The 17,678-nt window shown below is 37.5% G+C and overlaps 1 protein-coding gene across 6 annotated transcripts in view; it reads left to right on the forward strand.

The window, feature by feature from the left end:
* Window positions 1-17,661, forward strand: part of LOC139134701 (prestin-like) — a 37,752-nt gene extending 20,091 nt beyond the window's left edge. For 3 of the 6 annotated variants that reach the window (XR_011552843.1, XR_011552844.1, XR_011552846.1), the window contains 7 exons: window positions 899-994; window positions 2,129-2,302; window positions 3,607-3,825; window positions 11,373-11,577; window positions 12,684-12,814; window positions 14,422-16,642; window positions 17,076-17,661. Coding sequence is in view for 3 of the 6 variants with exons in the window: in XM_070701670.1 (XP_070557771.1) it covers window positions 899-994; window positions 2,129-2,302; window positions 3,607-3,825; window positions 11,373-11,577; window positions 12,684-12,814; window positions 14,422-14,466 (870 nt within the window). In the remaining 3 variants the exon portion in view is untranslated. Of the gene's footprint in view, window positions 1-898; window positions 995-2,128; window positions 2,303-3,606; window positions 3,826-11,372; window positions 11,578-12,683; window positions 12,815-14,018; window positions 14,036-14,421 lie in introns of all 6 variants that reach the window. The other 3 variants (XM_070701670.1, XM_070701671.1, XM_070701672.1) reach the window with 2 other exon arrangements.
* The last annotated feature ends 17 nt before the right edge of the window (window positions 17,662-17,678 follow it).

The following is a 17,678-nucleotide window of genomic DNA, read 5'->3' on the forward strand; positions in this document are numbered from 1 at the left end:
CATAAAAAAAGATTGTGTTCACTCATTGTAGCATGGTCAGGTTTCAAGCTTTAATGTCTGCAGGCTCCATAATAGGCTGTTTAATTTTAATTTGCTCAAATTACACTGATACTTCGATTTCACCCCACTATACCAGTAAATATTTTTGTATCTAATTCTAGTCTCTGTGATAAAGTTCACAGTTGTATGAAATTTAGAATTTAGAACAAGGTCACACAAGCAAGCATCCACTCTCATCAACCGCACGCAGTGTTAGTGTTGCTGTATTTTCAGTTTGTTTGTAGTTTTAGCAGATGAAATTGCACACTTTACTTGGCTTTCCATTCTGTCTGTGTCATGGTTCAAATTAGGCAATTTTAAGCAAGCATGACAACAGCCATGCACTGTACAAACGTGACCATACGCAACTGTGACCTGTATAAAACAATGTGCTGTCACTCATTTATCTGTTTAGAACAAGATACAACATTGCATGACATGACACAACATTGATATATGTTTGAAATGTGGTTTCTTTCTGTGTGAAAACAAACAAAGTAAAGCATATGTGGTTGGTTTTCATTATCATTGAAGCAAGTTTTCATCAAAAGTACTAAAAAAGGAGAATTTGAAACATAATGTGAATGTGACATTTCCTAGTAAATTTCAACTTTGAATATATCCCAATGAATTGATGTGAAAATATTTGCTCTCCCAAAATTTGTAGGAGACCCCTGTTTCTGATAAATACGTGTTGGGTTGAAGCTGTGCCATAACAACCATACAAGCCATTATACATAGGTAACAATTCTGTAATCATGGTAGACAGCTAGTGTGCCATTATTCTCTTGACCTGTGAATGACCAGGCGATGATGATGATCATATTTCTGTAATTTATAACTTTCTTGTTTTATTTAGGCTGTTCTTGGTTCAATTGTAGTGGTGGCTTTAAAAGGAATGTTTAAACAGTGTGCTGATCTGCCTGAGCTGTGGAGAACTTCCAAAGTGGACTTTGTAAGTCAATTGAAATTCATCTTTCCTCTGCCCTGTTTTCATTTCTGCATATTGCTCATAATCTATTTAAAATTCCTGTGTATGATCATATTTGCATATCAAAGAACAGCCTTATTGTGTGCTGGAAGCTTGCTATGTTTGGACATGAACATTTGAGTGAGGGTATCAGAAATTATGCAGTCCTAAATTTCATTGTTGTGTACAAATGTAAAGCAGGTCCTGTCTGTCTGTGCATTGTTCTGATACTCAAATTATTTTTGTAAGGTTATCAACACATTTTGCAATCCTTTTGTAAAACCAAAATGGCAAAAAATGCTCATGAACTATGACCCCTCACGTTCATGACTGCATTACACTGTCATTTGTTTGGAAAAAATACTGGTAGATTTTTTTATGTGGAATATAAGAGAGCTTAGAGGAGATAAAAAGAAATTTCAAAGGTACTGTGATTTTCCATACAATTTCACATGATATTGGCAATGGCAAGTAGTCAAAATATTATGCAAAAATTTAGTATTTGTAGAATTTGGAAACATGGCATCTTACCCTTACATAGCTTTTATATAATATACACAATTTCATGACAAATTACGGCCTGCAAATAAAAATAAGCAAAAAGTTGACCAAGAGTCAAACAATGTAATTTTCTGGTAAAGCTACTTCAAACTTTCAAGTACTTGTGACCTTCAAAGATATGAAGACAAAAATAGGTCACCTGTGTCTTATCAAGTACTGGAGATAAATAATTGTATCTTTTCACGAAATTTGAAGTTTGCAGTCATCAATCTTTCAAAGGTTTTCAAGAAAGGCTTATTTCATCTTCAAATCAAGCTTTGTGACACAATAATTAAATGGTCCCTCCTTCTCAGTCCTTGGTGAATGCTTTCAAGAAAAGTTCAATGTTGTATGTATTTCTACATGCAGTACTCTGCTCTGTGTATATTGCAGGTAATGTAAGAGTAAGTTACAGCAGTTGCAGTCTGTGTTGTAAATACATTGCATTTTCAGAAAACAACTTCAACGCAATCGTAGAAAAGCCAGGAATTTCTCAGTGAAAATATTGCTGAGCCCCTTGAAAATAACATTTAATTTGATAGTGCTATAGACTACATGATATGTTTCATTTCATTTCAGTTGGTATGGATTGTAACTATCTCTGGAACTGTTCTGCTGGGTGTTGACATTGGTCTTGGAGTTGGTGTGTTCTTTGCCATTTTCATGGTTATCCTGCGAACCCAAAGACCCAACATTGCCGTGGCCGGGAACATTCCAAACACCGACATCTACAGAGATGTGAATGGCTACAAGGTACGGTAGACTTTGTGGGACAAGGTGACCTTTGGTGACCTGCTGGAAATATCTATGATTTTCATAAACATGTATCTCAGTCAATAGATTAATTGAACACCTGAGGGGGTTCCAAGGTTATTGTGTTATCAGGGATAGAGGGAACTGGAGCAGAACAGTGAAGCCGACATGGTTTCTGTACAAAGTTTGATTGGTGATACATGTGTGTTCAACCATTGTCGTCGTACTTGTGAATCAAAGAAAGACTTTAGTGGCAGCCAGGTATAAGCTTACTTTCTGTGATGAGTACACTCTGATATGCACAGAATTTGAGAAAGAAACTGTCTCTGAATTTTATAGGTGTACATGAGAAGACGACAAGTTTTTTGAGATGTATTCGTATTTCATATTTTCTGAATCATTACAGGAAAGACTTCTTCTTTTAGATTAAAAAGAAATATAAAAACGGAGTACAATCTGAATTTTTAATTTTCATGTAAAGAAAAACGAAAGAGTGCATGTTATGCTTGTCTTGTTATTTTGTGAGAAAAAATGTACTCAAGACTAGAAAGTGAAAAAAGTATGTGTGGTGCTCAACTCTGAATCAAAATTGTAATATATTGTTGAATGTTGGATCTTGCAGAAAACATTCAACTTCCTGTACTAAAGGCATTACGTACAGTTGTCTGTAGTTTATGTAACAAATTAACCTTGATAAAGATAGGTATAGGTCACCAAAACTTTGCATAGTTAATGATCACATATATCATCAATGGCTTCATGGTCATAGAATAACTGTACTCAGTCATTTCTGAGTATCTATGAATTAAGAACTACAGTAATCTGTGTGTGAAACTTTATAATTTACACCAAGTACTCTCAAAATTAACCATTGCACAAATTTCCAACACAAATGTGCGCATAGACTTACAGACACTGAAAATATAATTCATTGATAACCTAGTACCCAGGGTCTAAGAATGTCACGTTTACAAGATGATTGACCCCATAACTTAACTCAATCTGTTGAAACTGGATAAAATACACAAAACTCTTTTAACCAAGTCAGGTTCTTGCTGCAAAAGTGGAAGCTTTCTGAAATTCATGAAAGACATATTTTGTTACAAATCCAACTCAAGCGACAGCAAGAAAAGATTTTAGGTAGCCAGCTAATTACACAACACCTGACATTGTCCATGATTTGCCTTGATAGCTGAATGTAAAATATCTCATGTTGTCTGTGAGTGGATTACTTTGATCACCTGATGCCTAACACTGTCCTTGATTGGCCATCATCTGATCATATGATATTGTCCTCTCCACAGAGCAAGGAAATCAGCGGTATCAAAATCATATCCAGCGATTCTACTCTCTACTACGTCAACTCAGAGTTCTTCAAGTACAGGGTCAACAAACTTACAGGAATCAATCCAGTCACTATATATGCAAACCAACAAAAACTTCAAGATGGTATAAGGAGAAGGGAAGACAAGAGAAAGAAGGAGGAAGAGAAAGCCAGAAAACAACAACCCAACCTGAATGGAGTAAGCTCTATAAAATCATCAGCTAGATCTCTTTGTTTTGTCTGAATCACTAGGATATTTCGTAATTGTGATTGCTACAGTAGGGTGTACATGCATGAATACTGCTATCGTTGATTAATCTTTAACATCAGCGAACCTCTCTACTGTTAACCCTTCCACCTCTTCTTACCCATTAATGGGTCCAGCTAAAAATATGAAAACAATTGATCTGTATGGGAGTTCAGTGGTGGAAGAGTTATGATTTCAAACTTTTGACCCTTGCACCTCCAACCTGTTTATGATACCAACAACAAAAATTGCAAACAGTGGGATAATTATAACATATGCATGGTAGACGCAACTAAGTGCACTAGGCCTCAACCCAACCCCCAACCCCCCCTCCTCTAAACGAAAGTTTGGAAGTGCGAAAATCCAACCACGCCTCATTCTGATCAGCGTACCTACAATTGTAATTATGTTGCTATGAAATTACACATATGCTACCCCCCCCCCCCCCCCCCCCCCCCCCCCCCCCCCCCCCCCCCCCCCCCCCCCCTGATGCCCTCCTCTAAAATCAATCTTTGTTCAGCGCCAGCTCGACAGTGACACAACCAACAGAATGAAATAAATTGAAACTGTGTATCCAAAATTATTGTTACGTTATTTTACTCGTACGCTGAACCATATGTATGTCAAAGGAATGCTGGTGCAGTGCCGATGCTGCATAGGCCTTGTACACGCCAAACAAGATATAGCGATATTTTACAATAGCGATATTTTATGATACATAAAAACGTGTAGCAGAATGTTGCAATATAAAAACATATACTGTTGCAATTTTTGTGCATGGTAATCAAACTACAGCCAAAACCTCTCCCCCTAAACACAGAAATGCGTTAAAGGTATGGAAATCGATCCCAGGGCCTAGGAGTGGTACATGTAAAACAGTTTGTATCTTTGCGTCAGAGGCGGAATAAATGATGAGTGTATCTATTTATCCAGGAAATTTTAATCCCGACTGCTATGTTTGTACGCACATAGAGCAAGTCGACGTTAGGGACACAAAAAACAACACGAGGAACAAACAGACAGGGGTTTTGAACAAAATGTAGCCGGTACTTCACCGATGTCTGTAACTCCATACATGAAAATATTCGTAGCTTGACGCACTTTGAACATAGCTGGTAACAAGGGACAGTGGAAAGCCCATGGAACTACGTGTACAACTATAACAGCCACTCATGTAGTTTGTGAACAGTGAAGATTTTTCCGATCAACAACTTTGACAGATGGTGGACTGACCTTTCCTACCGCAATTGTTATCTCCCTCGATTCAGCACAAAATTTTCGTATGGACTGTTGATGCGGTGTTTACAGTTGTTATGTGGTGGTAAATCCTAGTCGTATTTACGACTGCTGCGTAAACAGTCACTGAATAAATTTTGCACGCATTTACGAGCACTGGATATTTTTACCGTTTTTAATCGAAAACCGTCCGTATACACGTATGACAGTGACAAAAACAACACAAGGAATCTGGCGTATATTGTTACTGAATTACTTTGACCAAAAAAATCACCCAAATGCCGAACGATGATCATACAGAACTCTGCAGGTTTCTGGACTAAACGACCCCAAACCGACCGGATCTCAGTCAACTGTGCCGGGCTCGACGTCTACTCTATCAGCGTCAACTCAAACTTTCACTCCAGACAACTTTACCCCACAAACTGGGAATATACTAAATTTACCTTGAAAAAAATTCAAACTGTGTATCGTATTGAAAAAATCTTACCGGGGCCACGGAACAAATTAAAAAACCAACAAATCCCAACAGAAACAGTGGAATGATCATTAGTGTGCAAGGTCACTGTATTATATGTCAGGGTAAAAAAATTTTAGCTTTTTCAGGATGGTACAAAAGGCGGGGCAGAATTAGACAAGATTACGACCAATGTGTTACCGCCGATGGTACATAACGTATTGTTGATAGCAGGTAGTTCGGTGTCTAGTGAGAACACTATTCGCAATATACAATAGCTGTTGATTTGAGCTGCCTCCGATCGAAAATTTGTTTTACAAAGACATGATATCGCCAAATAGCTGTGATCAAGATCATTATGATAGAAGCAATTGGACCGCCGAACACCTGCTTGCTCATGCCAGAAAATGCCAAGACATTTGACCGGTTGACCTCGCTGTTAATTTTATGCAGGAAATTACAATAACAATGCTTGGTCGAATGACGCAGTGCCTTGAGGGTGGGATGGCCAGTGGTATATGGGGAGGAGTACCTTCCCGATTAAGTGGTGCAGATTACCATCGCCTAGGTGACTGGCGTATACGCGTGCCAAAAGACACCTATGGTTGATTTCCTGTTGACCAGTCGGATGGCAGAGTTGCAAATACCTGGACTGAACCATTTGGTTTTTTGTGGGTGTCGGTGGTACTTTGACAATATAAGTAAAGATGCACATATATTGAGTTTATTGTCTTGTTTATGAGTGGCCAGTATTTCCAACAGCATAAATTATGTGCATTTGCCCCTGAAGAAATAAATAATTTTCGAATAAAACATCCCGAATGTAACTACATTCCTTAAGCTCGACGTACACTTAAAGGGATATCGTCGTCGGAACTGCGCCTGTGCGAGTTTCTTGTTTACAAACAATGTATTTCGTGCAAGATATCAAGATGCACCTCATCATCATAGCTGCAACATTTAAATTATACGATGTACATTATGACAGACATGTTTTAACTTTCATCAATCACCATTGTACCTTGGATACACTGTTGCCATGGGTCGTATGGGTCCCATACGACCTTTGAGCGCAGTTCCGATGACTATATCCCTTTAAGTGCCCCAAAGAACCATCAAATCGCCAGACTTTCGATTGAAGAGATGAGTTTTGCCAAACCGCGTATACAGAAAAAGTGGCAGATGACTTTATTTTTAGAATCATAGACAGTATAGCGAGATGTAAAAAATGTGAAACAGGCTCCCCACCTAACTATCCTAAATGTTTTTGTGTCGAGTTTGTGTTTGATTCGTTTCAAAAATGTGTTCCTACATTCTTATCCGATTGTTTGTGTTAATGAAATGTTTGTTTCGCTTTGGATATTTGTAGAGAAGTTTGGATTAGTGTGTACGGTAATGTTTTGTTTGTGTGGGGAAAGCTTATGGCGAGACGCAGCCGGACCTATGTTGTTACAAAAGTTGATTGAGTCGCCCTTTGACGCTTGCGTTTCGAAACCCGAGTGTGGTTTCTCATCAGTCGCAGTGTAGATTCTTTCCTTAGTTTGTGTTTGTGAAAATTTATTTTAATGCATTTTAGTGGTCTTGCTTTCCGATTAGCGAGGCAAGTATATTAATTTTGGTCACGTTGTGAGTCCGTTTGGTGGTTCGGTTTGTTTGTTCTATATTTCTTTACTTCGGTAAATTTTGTTTTGACTGATGTGTCTTTTAATTTTTGCGGAGGTTTGTGAATTTTTAGGCAATAAGTACCACTGCGGGGTACGGATTTTATGTTTATTGGATCAAGATACTTACAAGTATCCTGGTTGATGTGCTTGTTCTCGTACATTTTAATTAATAGTTCATTTACTTTGTTTACTGTTTGTTCTGGCTTGTTGTGTATAATACTGAGTGTTACGTAATTGCCTTTCGCATTCGAGTACGTAATCGTTTGTGTTGACAATAACGAAAAACCGACCCTTGTCGAAGGGTTATTTTCCCAAAATTTGTCCATTGTTTGCAAGCTGGTTTATCGCGATTCTTTTGGCACGCGACATGTTTTGTTTCCTTGTTTGAAAGGGTATCTCTAGAAGTGCGAGTTTAGAAGCTTCAGATAGCTTTCAAGTTTTTGTTTTTTTGTTGTTCGTGGAGTCCAATTTGACTTTTCTTTGAATTGGTGTTGCGATTGTTTGTGTCTCACGATGTAGCGTAGTCACATTATACGACTTTATTTGTTGAAATCCTGAGGTGGTTTTATTCTTTTTGGTTTTGTTGGTGTCCGAATGAATTTTAAGGCTTTTGCCTAGTACTATTTTTCGGAGTTTCATAGTTTGAGCGATGATAGGTTGTTGTTGAATTTCATGTTGTTGTCGGCTTTTCTTTAGAAATAGCTGATTTATTTCCACGGCCATATTTTCTGTTACGTTACTGTGATTGTTTATTTTGTATTTAATGTTGTGTTTCAGTTGTTTGTTATGTGTACGATTTTTGTTATTTCTTTTAAGTGTTTGTGTGTTCTATGTCATTTTATCGTATTTTTTGGTAGTTCTCTTTTTGGAGTATTTGGTGGCCCTGAAAAGGGCCGCTTGGTATGGGTTTTTGTTAGCGCTTGGCGCGTTTGTTTTGGCGATGAGCCTAGCTTTTTTATGCTTCTTTTCGCCGATTCGATGTGCTTGGTGAGTAGGTGTTTGCCGCCTTCTTGTCACTGTGTGTGCGTACATGGACAGTCTGCATAGCCCTTGAATGTGGTCTCGATTTTGATCAAACTTACAATTTAGGAGTATATATCAAAACTGATAAATGATTTATGTGATTACTGTAGCTATAGATAGGCTACATTCAGGACGGGCAGCGACGGGCAGTAATTAGTTGGCAAAACAGGTGTTTTTCACCGTGGGCAGAACTCGGTGCAATGATACTGAACATTAATAGTAAGCCTGTCACCTTGAAGGTAATGCTGTAGGTGAAACAAGGACTTCAAACGCACGATGGTACAAACAACACCACAAGTGAAACGTACACATAGAAATACACGCGTTCCTACGTTGTGCCTACCCGGGCCACACGATTAAAATATGACTGATACTGCTGGATAGTGTTAATTGGGTCGGTAAACAGTCAATTAATAGTTTAATTGACTACCTGGGTGATTGGCAGGTCGTGTCCAATGATGCATATGCAAAGCAGGCCAAAAGACAAAAGCCCCCAAAGTTATTGACAGCTTGCCAGGGGTCACCATGAATACGTAATGAAGCTTCACTACGCAGAAACTGGGTAGTCAAGCCCTTCTTAACCGGTCAAACCCTCTTGGCATTTTCCCTCATGCTGTTCTTATACACAACGTGTAAAAATTGATTATTCCTGCTGAGAAATACGACAGCAAATATTGCAACGTGAATTTCTTACTATTTTCCTCGCAATGGTTTTACATCTGTGTCTATTTTAACACGGTCACTGGACCATTTCTGACGATTTTTACAAACAAAGAATCAGCTCACACTCATCGTGGGAACACATTGCAAAGACGTTCAAAAAATGTTCATCACATGAAAGATTACCGTAATCCCCGTTTCAAAGATGTAGGAAATGTATAATGTGTTGTTCATCTTGAAAAATCCCTAACTGCAACCTCTAAATACAACTTCCCGACAACTTGCCGACAACTTTACAAGCACACTCCGGTCATCACATGACGGTTGTAACCGTACATGTACTGCCGCCAATGGAGAATCAAAAGACTTCAAATCAAATTTAAAGTAAAAAAGTATAGAAAAATATCAATATCCAAGCACTGTAAAACAGAGTAATTTTGATACGGTCAATTTATTGTATATTATAAAAAATCTCCAGGCCACTCGGAACAGCGTAAGATTATGATCTCACCCGTTCGAATACTACACTCACACGGTAGGGTAAAAATGGGAACTCAGATCGTTATATACTGCTTCCGCCAAGCGAGTCCGCTTAGCTAAAGACGGTAAAATGACCATAATTATTATTGCTAGTCTCTGTAAATTTTACCGAACATTCTTTAGTAGTTGTCGAATTTCTTGAGTTTGTCCGAAAACTATTTCAGTGAATGACGTAAGTTTCAAGACACCTGAGTGCGAACGCAATATCGATATCGGGATAGCAAAATCAGTCACAGACAATCGAGGAAGAACATAAGAGTCTATTAATCTGCGAATTAAATGAATCCTAAGTTACTATGAAAGTAAAAAGGTAATGTTGTGTCCTGGTTGGGAAAGAAAAGTTGATTAAGATTTCAAAAAAACGTCAGATAATATTAGAGCAATTTAGTAAAAAAAACAAGCTCAGAAAAACGTATAGAGAAGAACGACATCACGGCGATCTTCAAACCTTTTATCATGTTTCAGTCTGAACGGTCAACATTTGATGCTATAATCTATGTCAAGTATCTCTTTTTGGTCAAATCTGACAGAGATGAAGCAATCGCGATTTAGTTTCATCGCCCCGACCCCCCACAGAAAATAATGCAGCTCGTGGGCACCTGTATAATCGTGGCGAGAACGTATCCAATGGCTGTCCATGGGGCATTGACCGTGCAGCAAACAACGGTTTTGGACGTCACGAGAGCATTTTTTCGCAGTCTGTGTGCGGTTGAGTGATTTGGGTTGGCTGACTCAGAATCGAGTTGATTTCGGCCGAAAACAGTTCGAAAAGTAGTTTTTCGTGTTCTGTCCGAATTGGATCCGCATATTGCCGGTTTTGTCCATGCATATCAGCAGAGCTGTGGTGGGAGGCCGTATAAACGCTGGGAAACACGGCATCTACACACGGCATCGTACGCAGGGCTAGGCGACAACATACTTCCAAAAGAGACCTATCGTAAAATATCGTACCGCAGGTCAACATACACATCACCCATTCATAGGCCTAGAGGTACACAGATCAACAAACAAACAGGGAGAGGCAATCTGTTTGAAACCATGAAATAGTCCGTTTGTGTCTGAACTCATCTGAGACTCGTGTTCAGTAACCGTTGGTCAAGTATTTTGCTCAGTTGTACGAATCGTTTATTCATTGTTGACATCGTAATTGATCAAATGTACACAAACAAATGTTTGATCGTTTTGCACCTTTGCGCGTCCCCTCGTGATTGGCAGCTTGAATTCTTTCATCTATTGTTTGTTGGACGCTTCAAACACACCATCGAAGCAGTTTTGGCATCAAAAATCAACTTAAAATGGAAAAATGAGAGAATTTCGCCAACAAGGTGATGCCACAAGTATTCACAAAACGTAATATGTTGGAAAAATGCTTTAATTTACACCATGGTTGTTGAAAGCTCCAGATTTTCGGGAGCATTCGTTGACGCTGTTATCATGTGCCACTCATGTTGGATTATGAATACCCAGGGAGATAGGGGGTATTTATAGGCTCCCCCTGCCTTTAACAGTGTGCGTGTTTTAAAGGGGCAAGTCCTTTATCAGTTTTATCAGTGAGCAAACTGACTAACTGTACACAACTTTCAAAGGAGAACAAAGGACTCAAATCACACAAACAGTCAATGTCAATGACCACTGATGCGAGAACCAGGGATTGAAATTGCCTCTATAATTATCTACCGCCCCTAACCAAGTCTTGTGGTGGAATGGTTGGAATTTTAAACTCTTTTGAGTCCATATGTTAGGAACTTCTTGAAATTTCCACACCCCAAATGCAATGGAATGATATGAATTTCCATGAGTTCAAGGGCACAACTCTGTGGTTGAGTGCCATGTTGATTTGACCACAATACAGGGCATGCTGTGTATCATGTGGCAAGATTTTACAATGGCTGCTTTTATATTTACTTCTGTTCTGCTAGGAGAGTGAAGATATCGTCAAGGGTGTACAGAGCAATGATACCGTAGCAGCAGTCTTGAACTACCCAGAAATTGGTGATCTGCACACCATCATCATCGACTGTGGAAATTTCAATTTCATTGACGTGAATGGAGTGAATACACTGACTGCTTTGGCCACAGACTATCAGAGAGTTGGTGTCAGAGTCTTGCTTGCTGGCTGCCAAGGTGAGTTCTATTTGTCGGTGGCATAGCTTGAAATCTCCATTTCTGGAGATTCAACAACCTTGAACTGTAAGAACATAGGAACAAAGTTGAACTCACAGATAATAGCACTATACTCAATATAATGGTTGTTTTCTGGAGTTCTTTCTGTTCAGTAGCTCTCTGTAATGCTTCTACTTCCTAAAATTTGGTGCATTTGTTAAAACACATAAAACAAGCAGCACACTTGTACAATTAAATGCTTTTAGAAATGGACGTTGAATGTTTCACTTTTATCACTCACTGACAGATTGCCAAGAATTGGCATCCAACATTCATAATACCGCCGGAATATGTTAGGTCAGATTTTTTGACCCCATCAAGCCAGTTTTTCAAAATCTAATGACAATGTACTGCCTGGCAACAATAGATATTGCTTGACAATATGTTGAAAAGAGGAATGAGGTCAGTTCAAAATACTAAGCAATTGGCAACACGTGTGAAAAGGTACATTTTGTGAATTGTGGCAATGGCTGTCACTGTGTTTGGTCTAGTGCTCGTTCAATTAGCTTCAAGTGGGATGTATGTCACTGTTTTCTCTATCAGATAGCAGTGTTCCACAGTATCATTGCATTTCGTTGGTACATGATTTATGTATCAGATATTGTCGCCCTCCGTATATTGCCCTACTCTTATATGAATACACCAACAATCTCACAACCTTGAAAAGCAACACAATATCACAGGACAGTGTGCTCTTGTCACTCCATTGAGTTCATATTGTTTTGAAATTTCGAAAAAAAGGTGGCATGTTGTCATTTATATCCAGGTAAGGGGGGATTTCATCAGTGTAATTCCCTCACTGGATGGAGCAGCCCGAATTAGAACTAGCCGAAAAGAAAAGAATTGAGTTGCTTATTACTTTGATTCAACCGGCATTATTGTTACAAAATTCAACTTTCCCATTCTATCAATTCATTAGAAAATATACTTAAAACACTTCGAGCCAGCTCTTACAGATACACTTAAACTAGTAAAAAGATTTTTTCCTGAAATTTGCTGAATTTTTAATGGCAAAAATGTCAATTTGTGTATTAATGCTCATGTTTTGGTACAATTTTATTCTGCAGATAATGTGAAGCTAACCCTGCAGAAGTGTGGTTATTTTGACAAAGTGAAAACTGAAGGTGGAGAAGCAGAATTGTCATTTGTGACAGTGCATGACGCCATCTTGTTCGCACAGCTTAAAGCTGAGGAAACGGTAAGTTGGCCATATGCAGTCAGGCTGTGATGGATTAATCAGCACATTTGATTCCGTATCTCCACTGACCACAAACAGTACCCATACACTTCATGATTTTATTCAGAGTTGGAAAAAAGAAACAAAACATATTTATGCCTTCCAGTGTCCCTAAAGGTGGTTTTAAAATGGTGAACTTTGAAATTCAGTGAATTTGGTAAATTTAAAGTGAATTGTTCTTATTGACCACTATTAAAGTTTCTGTATGATGTAAGACATCACAGTTTGATATCTGTAAGTGACAGTTCTGATTTCATTGGAGAAGAAGGAACTGAACTGTATACGTGTGACAAAGGAGTGAAAAAATTGCAAGTAATGCTGGAAACATAGCATGGTGATCACATGTTCATATCGGCATCTTGAATCTCAGCAGTAATGGCAAGAAATTAAAATCAATAGAAATTTATCAAGATCATGTTTCAACGCTAGCCAGCCATTTGATAACAAATAAGGAAATGCAAAGCTGTGGTGATTTTTTTATATCATCATTGTCAGAAAAAAATGAGACCATGTCATGTAAGAAATTGGTGTAGACAGTGAAGTGTAAACGTCACTCCACTGTCTATGAAATTGGCAATGAACTATACCATGTCAAATTGTATATCTTGTTTATTTACTTCAAGCAATGAAAAATATAGAGTATGGAGGCAAATGACAACCAGGTAGTTGATATTACAGTCCACTTGTAATGTTGTAAAGAGAAACTTAAAAAATAATTTTATAAAGCAGTAATTCTCACCTATCATTTCTTAAGAATATGCCACAATGCAGATTTTTATGTTAGAAAAATTTCCCAAGTAATGACAAGTTGGTGGGCAAAGTTAGATGTGGAATGCACATACAAGAGGTAGACAAATATTGTAGCAAAACTTTCTTGTTAAACTTTCAGCCTATGTTTGTGTTTTTGAGTAATTCTAAATTTTTACGTAATCCTATGTAATCATCAAAAAATAATAGAGACATGCTTTCCTATTTACTATTAAGGGTAAATGATTTTAGATATTGAAACTTGAACGTACATAAATTAAATTTGCAATAAAGAGTGTGATTTGAGTATGAAAGTTTGTTTATAAATTCTTTTTTATCAAAATGAAAGAAATGAAGTTTTTTCAGTATTTTTTTATTTTGACTAGTTTCTTCTTTTTTTTCATGACAATTTGCAAAGGATTCATTGTAAATATGGTAAGTGTGACCCTGGAAGATACCATGATGCAACAAAATAGAATGCATAATGGTGATGTTGCTAGATCTGTAGTGTATTGTGCTTTTGACCCCAAAAAATAACAATGACGTAACCCATGAGAAACCTGCGAATGATGCTTGGAAAATGCAGTGTATTAAAAGCTAAAGTTGCTGTGTTTGAATTTACTGTATTTAGATTTGTCAGAGCACTATTTCATGATGAGTATATGCCAGAATAAAATGAATTTATTTCAATTTTCAAGGGAACAAAACCCACTGTGTTGACTAGAATAGTAGAATCTTGACTCTGAAATCTACACTGGCCAATCAATAATTGGACTAACACAATCATTATTTCTCTCTCTCTCTCTCTTTGCGGTTTGCAGGCAAAAAGTCCAGTTAATGAGAAGACTGAAACAACTAAAGTGTGAAGGCAGGCAGCGGCTCCAGTTAGGATGATGTGTGAAACTGTGCATTCCCTCTAAGATATCATCCAGAGTTTTCACACATTTGACATGTTATGGGAGGAGACACGTTTGGATCAATTCTCAGTATCTTAAATACGATTTTCCCCCACTTATAAGTGGATTATAGAAAGTCTCAGGCAGTCAACCATATTTTGAACATGGTGGATTTTTACAGGTAAAACGCATAAGATCAAAGAAACCAAAGTAAAGTTTTAGGTTATGCAGGAATTCTATAGAAGAAATGTATGAAAGGGTGAAAAGATGCCATGAGTTTAGCTACTTTCATTATAATTGTAGTGGTGAATATCAAGTGGGTCAACTATTTTTCACACTCATGTACTTTCATTGACAAACAGAACTTTTTCCGTGGAAATGATCACATTTGCGGTAAACGTATTTATTAGACCTCTGTCTCTAACTCTTGCTGTGGGCAGAACTTGACTTTTAAGTGCCACCATTGTATTTCATTATCATGGAGTTTGCTCCCCTAGTACAAGACAAAAGCTATTTAAGGTAGTGAGAATTATATTTTGGAGAAAACAGAAGTGTATAGGATGTTTGATACTCTTCTGCCATAAAAACTTTTCAAGTGCCTATGCCAAACCCTCCTCAGATGAACTAACATTCTCTATGGCCATATATCGATGTTGTCTACTGTTTGTAGAGAATGATTGATGAAATGAAGGAGTTTGTGTGTCCCCAAAGCTTACACAGCACACTTTTAAAAACCCTTTATTGCAAAGGTTTGCACTTAAACCTGAAGTGCTTGAAGTCTTTGGTATTTTTGAAAACTTCCCCAATAGCACTGTCTACACCAGTGTGCAACAGTTGTATTGTCAGAAGTAAGAAGCTGCCCAAGAATGTACACGTGTAAGTTGGAACACTGTGATATCTCAATGTGGCAACTTTTACACTGATATCACAAGTGTTCCTAATTCTGCCATCTGTACTACACAGTGCAAAGGTTAATATCCAATCAAAGTAGGTAGCCTATGAAAGTGCAAATAGGATCTGTGTCAGTACAAAGTTTGACATCCATGCGATAAACAGGTGTAACTGCAATGCCAACTGAAGGTACTTTGTGTGTATGAGAACAGGTTTTGCATAGGCACTTTGAAGGATCTATGGCCCTTTACCATGGGTTTATGTGTCTATGGTTCTTCTAATTGTTTCATTCTCACAGTACATAAAACATTCATTTGATATATTACTACAATTGGACTTTGCCAGTTTGCATAATGAAGAAATTACTCCATGAGCATTTATTGATTCTGTAAAAAGCGTGATATCCTGCATTTTCTTCATTCATTCAACTTGAAACCCTAGAGCTTCTTATAATAGATCTAGCAGCATCTTTATCAAGATATCATTTATGATAGAGTGAAGTTTCAAAAAACAAAATCAAAATGTGTATTTAGTTATATTAGCCGAAAAAATTATAGCTCCAAACACCCAAGATCTGTATCTGGTGTTCAATCTAATCAACCCAAATTCCAAGTAAACAGGCCCACAATCACCATTTATAACTGAGTTTGGGCAAAACCATGTCTGTGAAAGAGTGAAATTGGAACAAAAGATTTGATCAGCTGCAATTGGTCATACCACTTCATTTAGGAACATCAGTACTCATAGACTGCCAGATCTAAGGACGCCACAACACTAACTTCAAAGCTAGTGTCAGAGTGTCGTAACTCCGTAGATCTTTCAGTATGTACAGTACTAAATACAGCCAGCTGTTTTTTTTCATATTTTTTTCTGGGTGAAAGACTTTAATGAACTGAACTGACCCAAAATTTTCTTGTATGTTAATTGTCCTCCGTCTGCCTAAACAGATGATTGAGTAGACTAACAGTGTAACCATTTTGCCTTTCCTGTAAGTTTTATTCCTTGTTAATCTTTAAATGTGTAGAATTTTTAAGCAGAAAGTGTCTTTCTTAGTGCCTTGTTGCCCATGCAAACTTAGTACTTTGCAGTGATAATCAGCTGGCATGAGAAATATGGCATTTTATATTCTGATGTACTATTTTTCTTGTTTCTATTGTTCCAGTTTAGTTAGTTGTAACGTCTTTGTTGTTTGTGTCTTAGTTTTCATATTTGTAGCATGTAATTCAGGCAAATCTAATGAAACGTTACTTTTAAGGTAGTATGCACCCCAGCCAAAATGATATGAATTCATGAATATTTTTTAATACTTTCGTGGCAATATTACCATTGCTATAAAATGTTCTCCCTTTCTACAGATGGACACAAAGTTGCTCTAACTTTCCTCAAGGGATCTTTCAATCATTCTCTTTCAAAATCAAGAATAAAAATAGGGGGTCACCGCGCAAATTTTGGTTACTAGAAAACAAATTACCCAAGATTTACCGATATTAGAAATTCAAAATGGCCGCCATCCCTGTGTTAACTCTATGGAGAAAAATAAAAATTTTCGAATTTCGAAAAACTAAGCCGTTGAAAAGTTTTCTTTCACCAAAAGCTTTAAAATGAACCCCCACATGTGGTATATCAGAAGAGAACTGTAAAAGTTTGAGAGTCCGAATATCTGTCCCCGAGGTGCGTTCTACCTTAAGACTGCTCCTAAGATTTGAATAGGATGAAAGTTACGGCTTTTTCAACTGTGTTATTTCAGTATGTTCAGTATTGATAAGACTTTCCATCAAGGTCATGCTTAACTGTTGGCAGCCAGGCATGTCGTTTTTGACCTATTTTTTTGGCAGGACGTTAAAGTTAAAGTTATCATGAACAAATATTTGAGGTAGTGATAGTGAAATTGGTTTATAGTATTAGGGTCAAAAATGACACAAGCAAACACAAGCTGTGTAGTAAGTCATTTTACTGTTAGTACTGAGTAAACAAACAGACTCATGAAAGTTGTGCTGCTATTTTAGTATCTTTTTTTGAATAGTATTAGCAGTCCACTTTGGTACAGCACGAGCCATTATGTGGATGAATTTAAATTTGTTTCCCAAATGACACAATCGCCTACGAAGGAGGCTGGTATTTTCACTGAAATTTAGCATTTCCAAGATTGATGCTAAAAGAGTCTGATCCTTGTTCAACCGAACAATATCAATGTTATGTCTTCTGAATTTTAATCAGAACACAATGTTTCTCTTTATGGACAGCATTATTTTATGAATAAAATCATAAAGCATAGACCATGTGTGATGATG

The sequence above is a fragment of the Ptychodera flava genome, chromosome 6, assembly GCF_041260155.1.
Source record: "Ptychodera flava strain L36383 chromosome 6, AS_Pfla_20210202, whole genome shotgun sequence".
In the NCBI taxonomy this organism is placed as follows: Eukaryota; Metazoa; Hemichordata; class Enteropneusta; family Ptychoderidae; genus Ptychodera; species Ptychodera flava.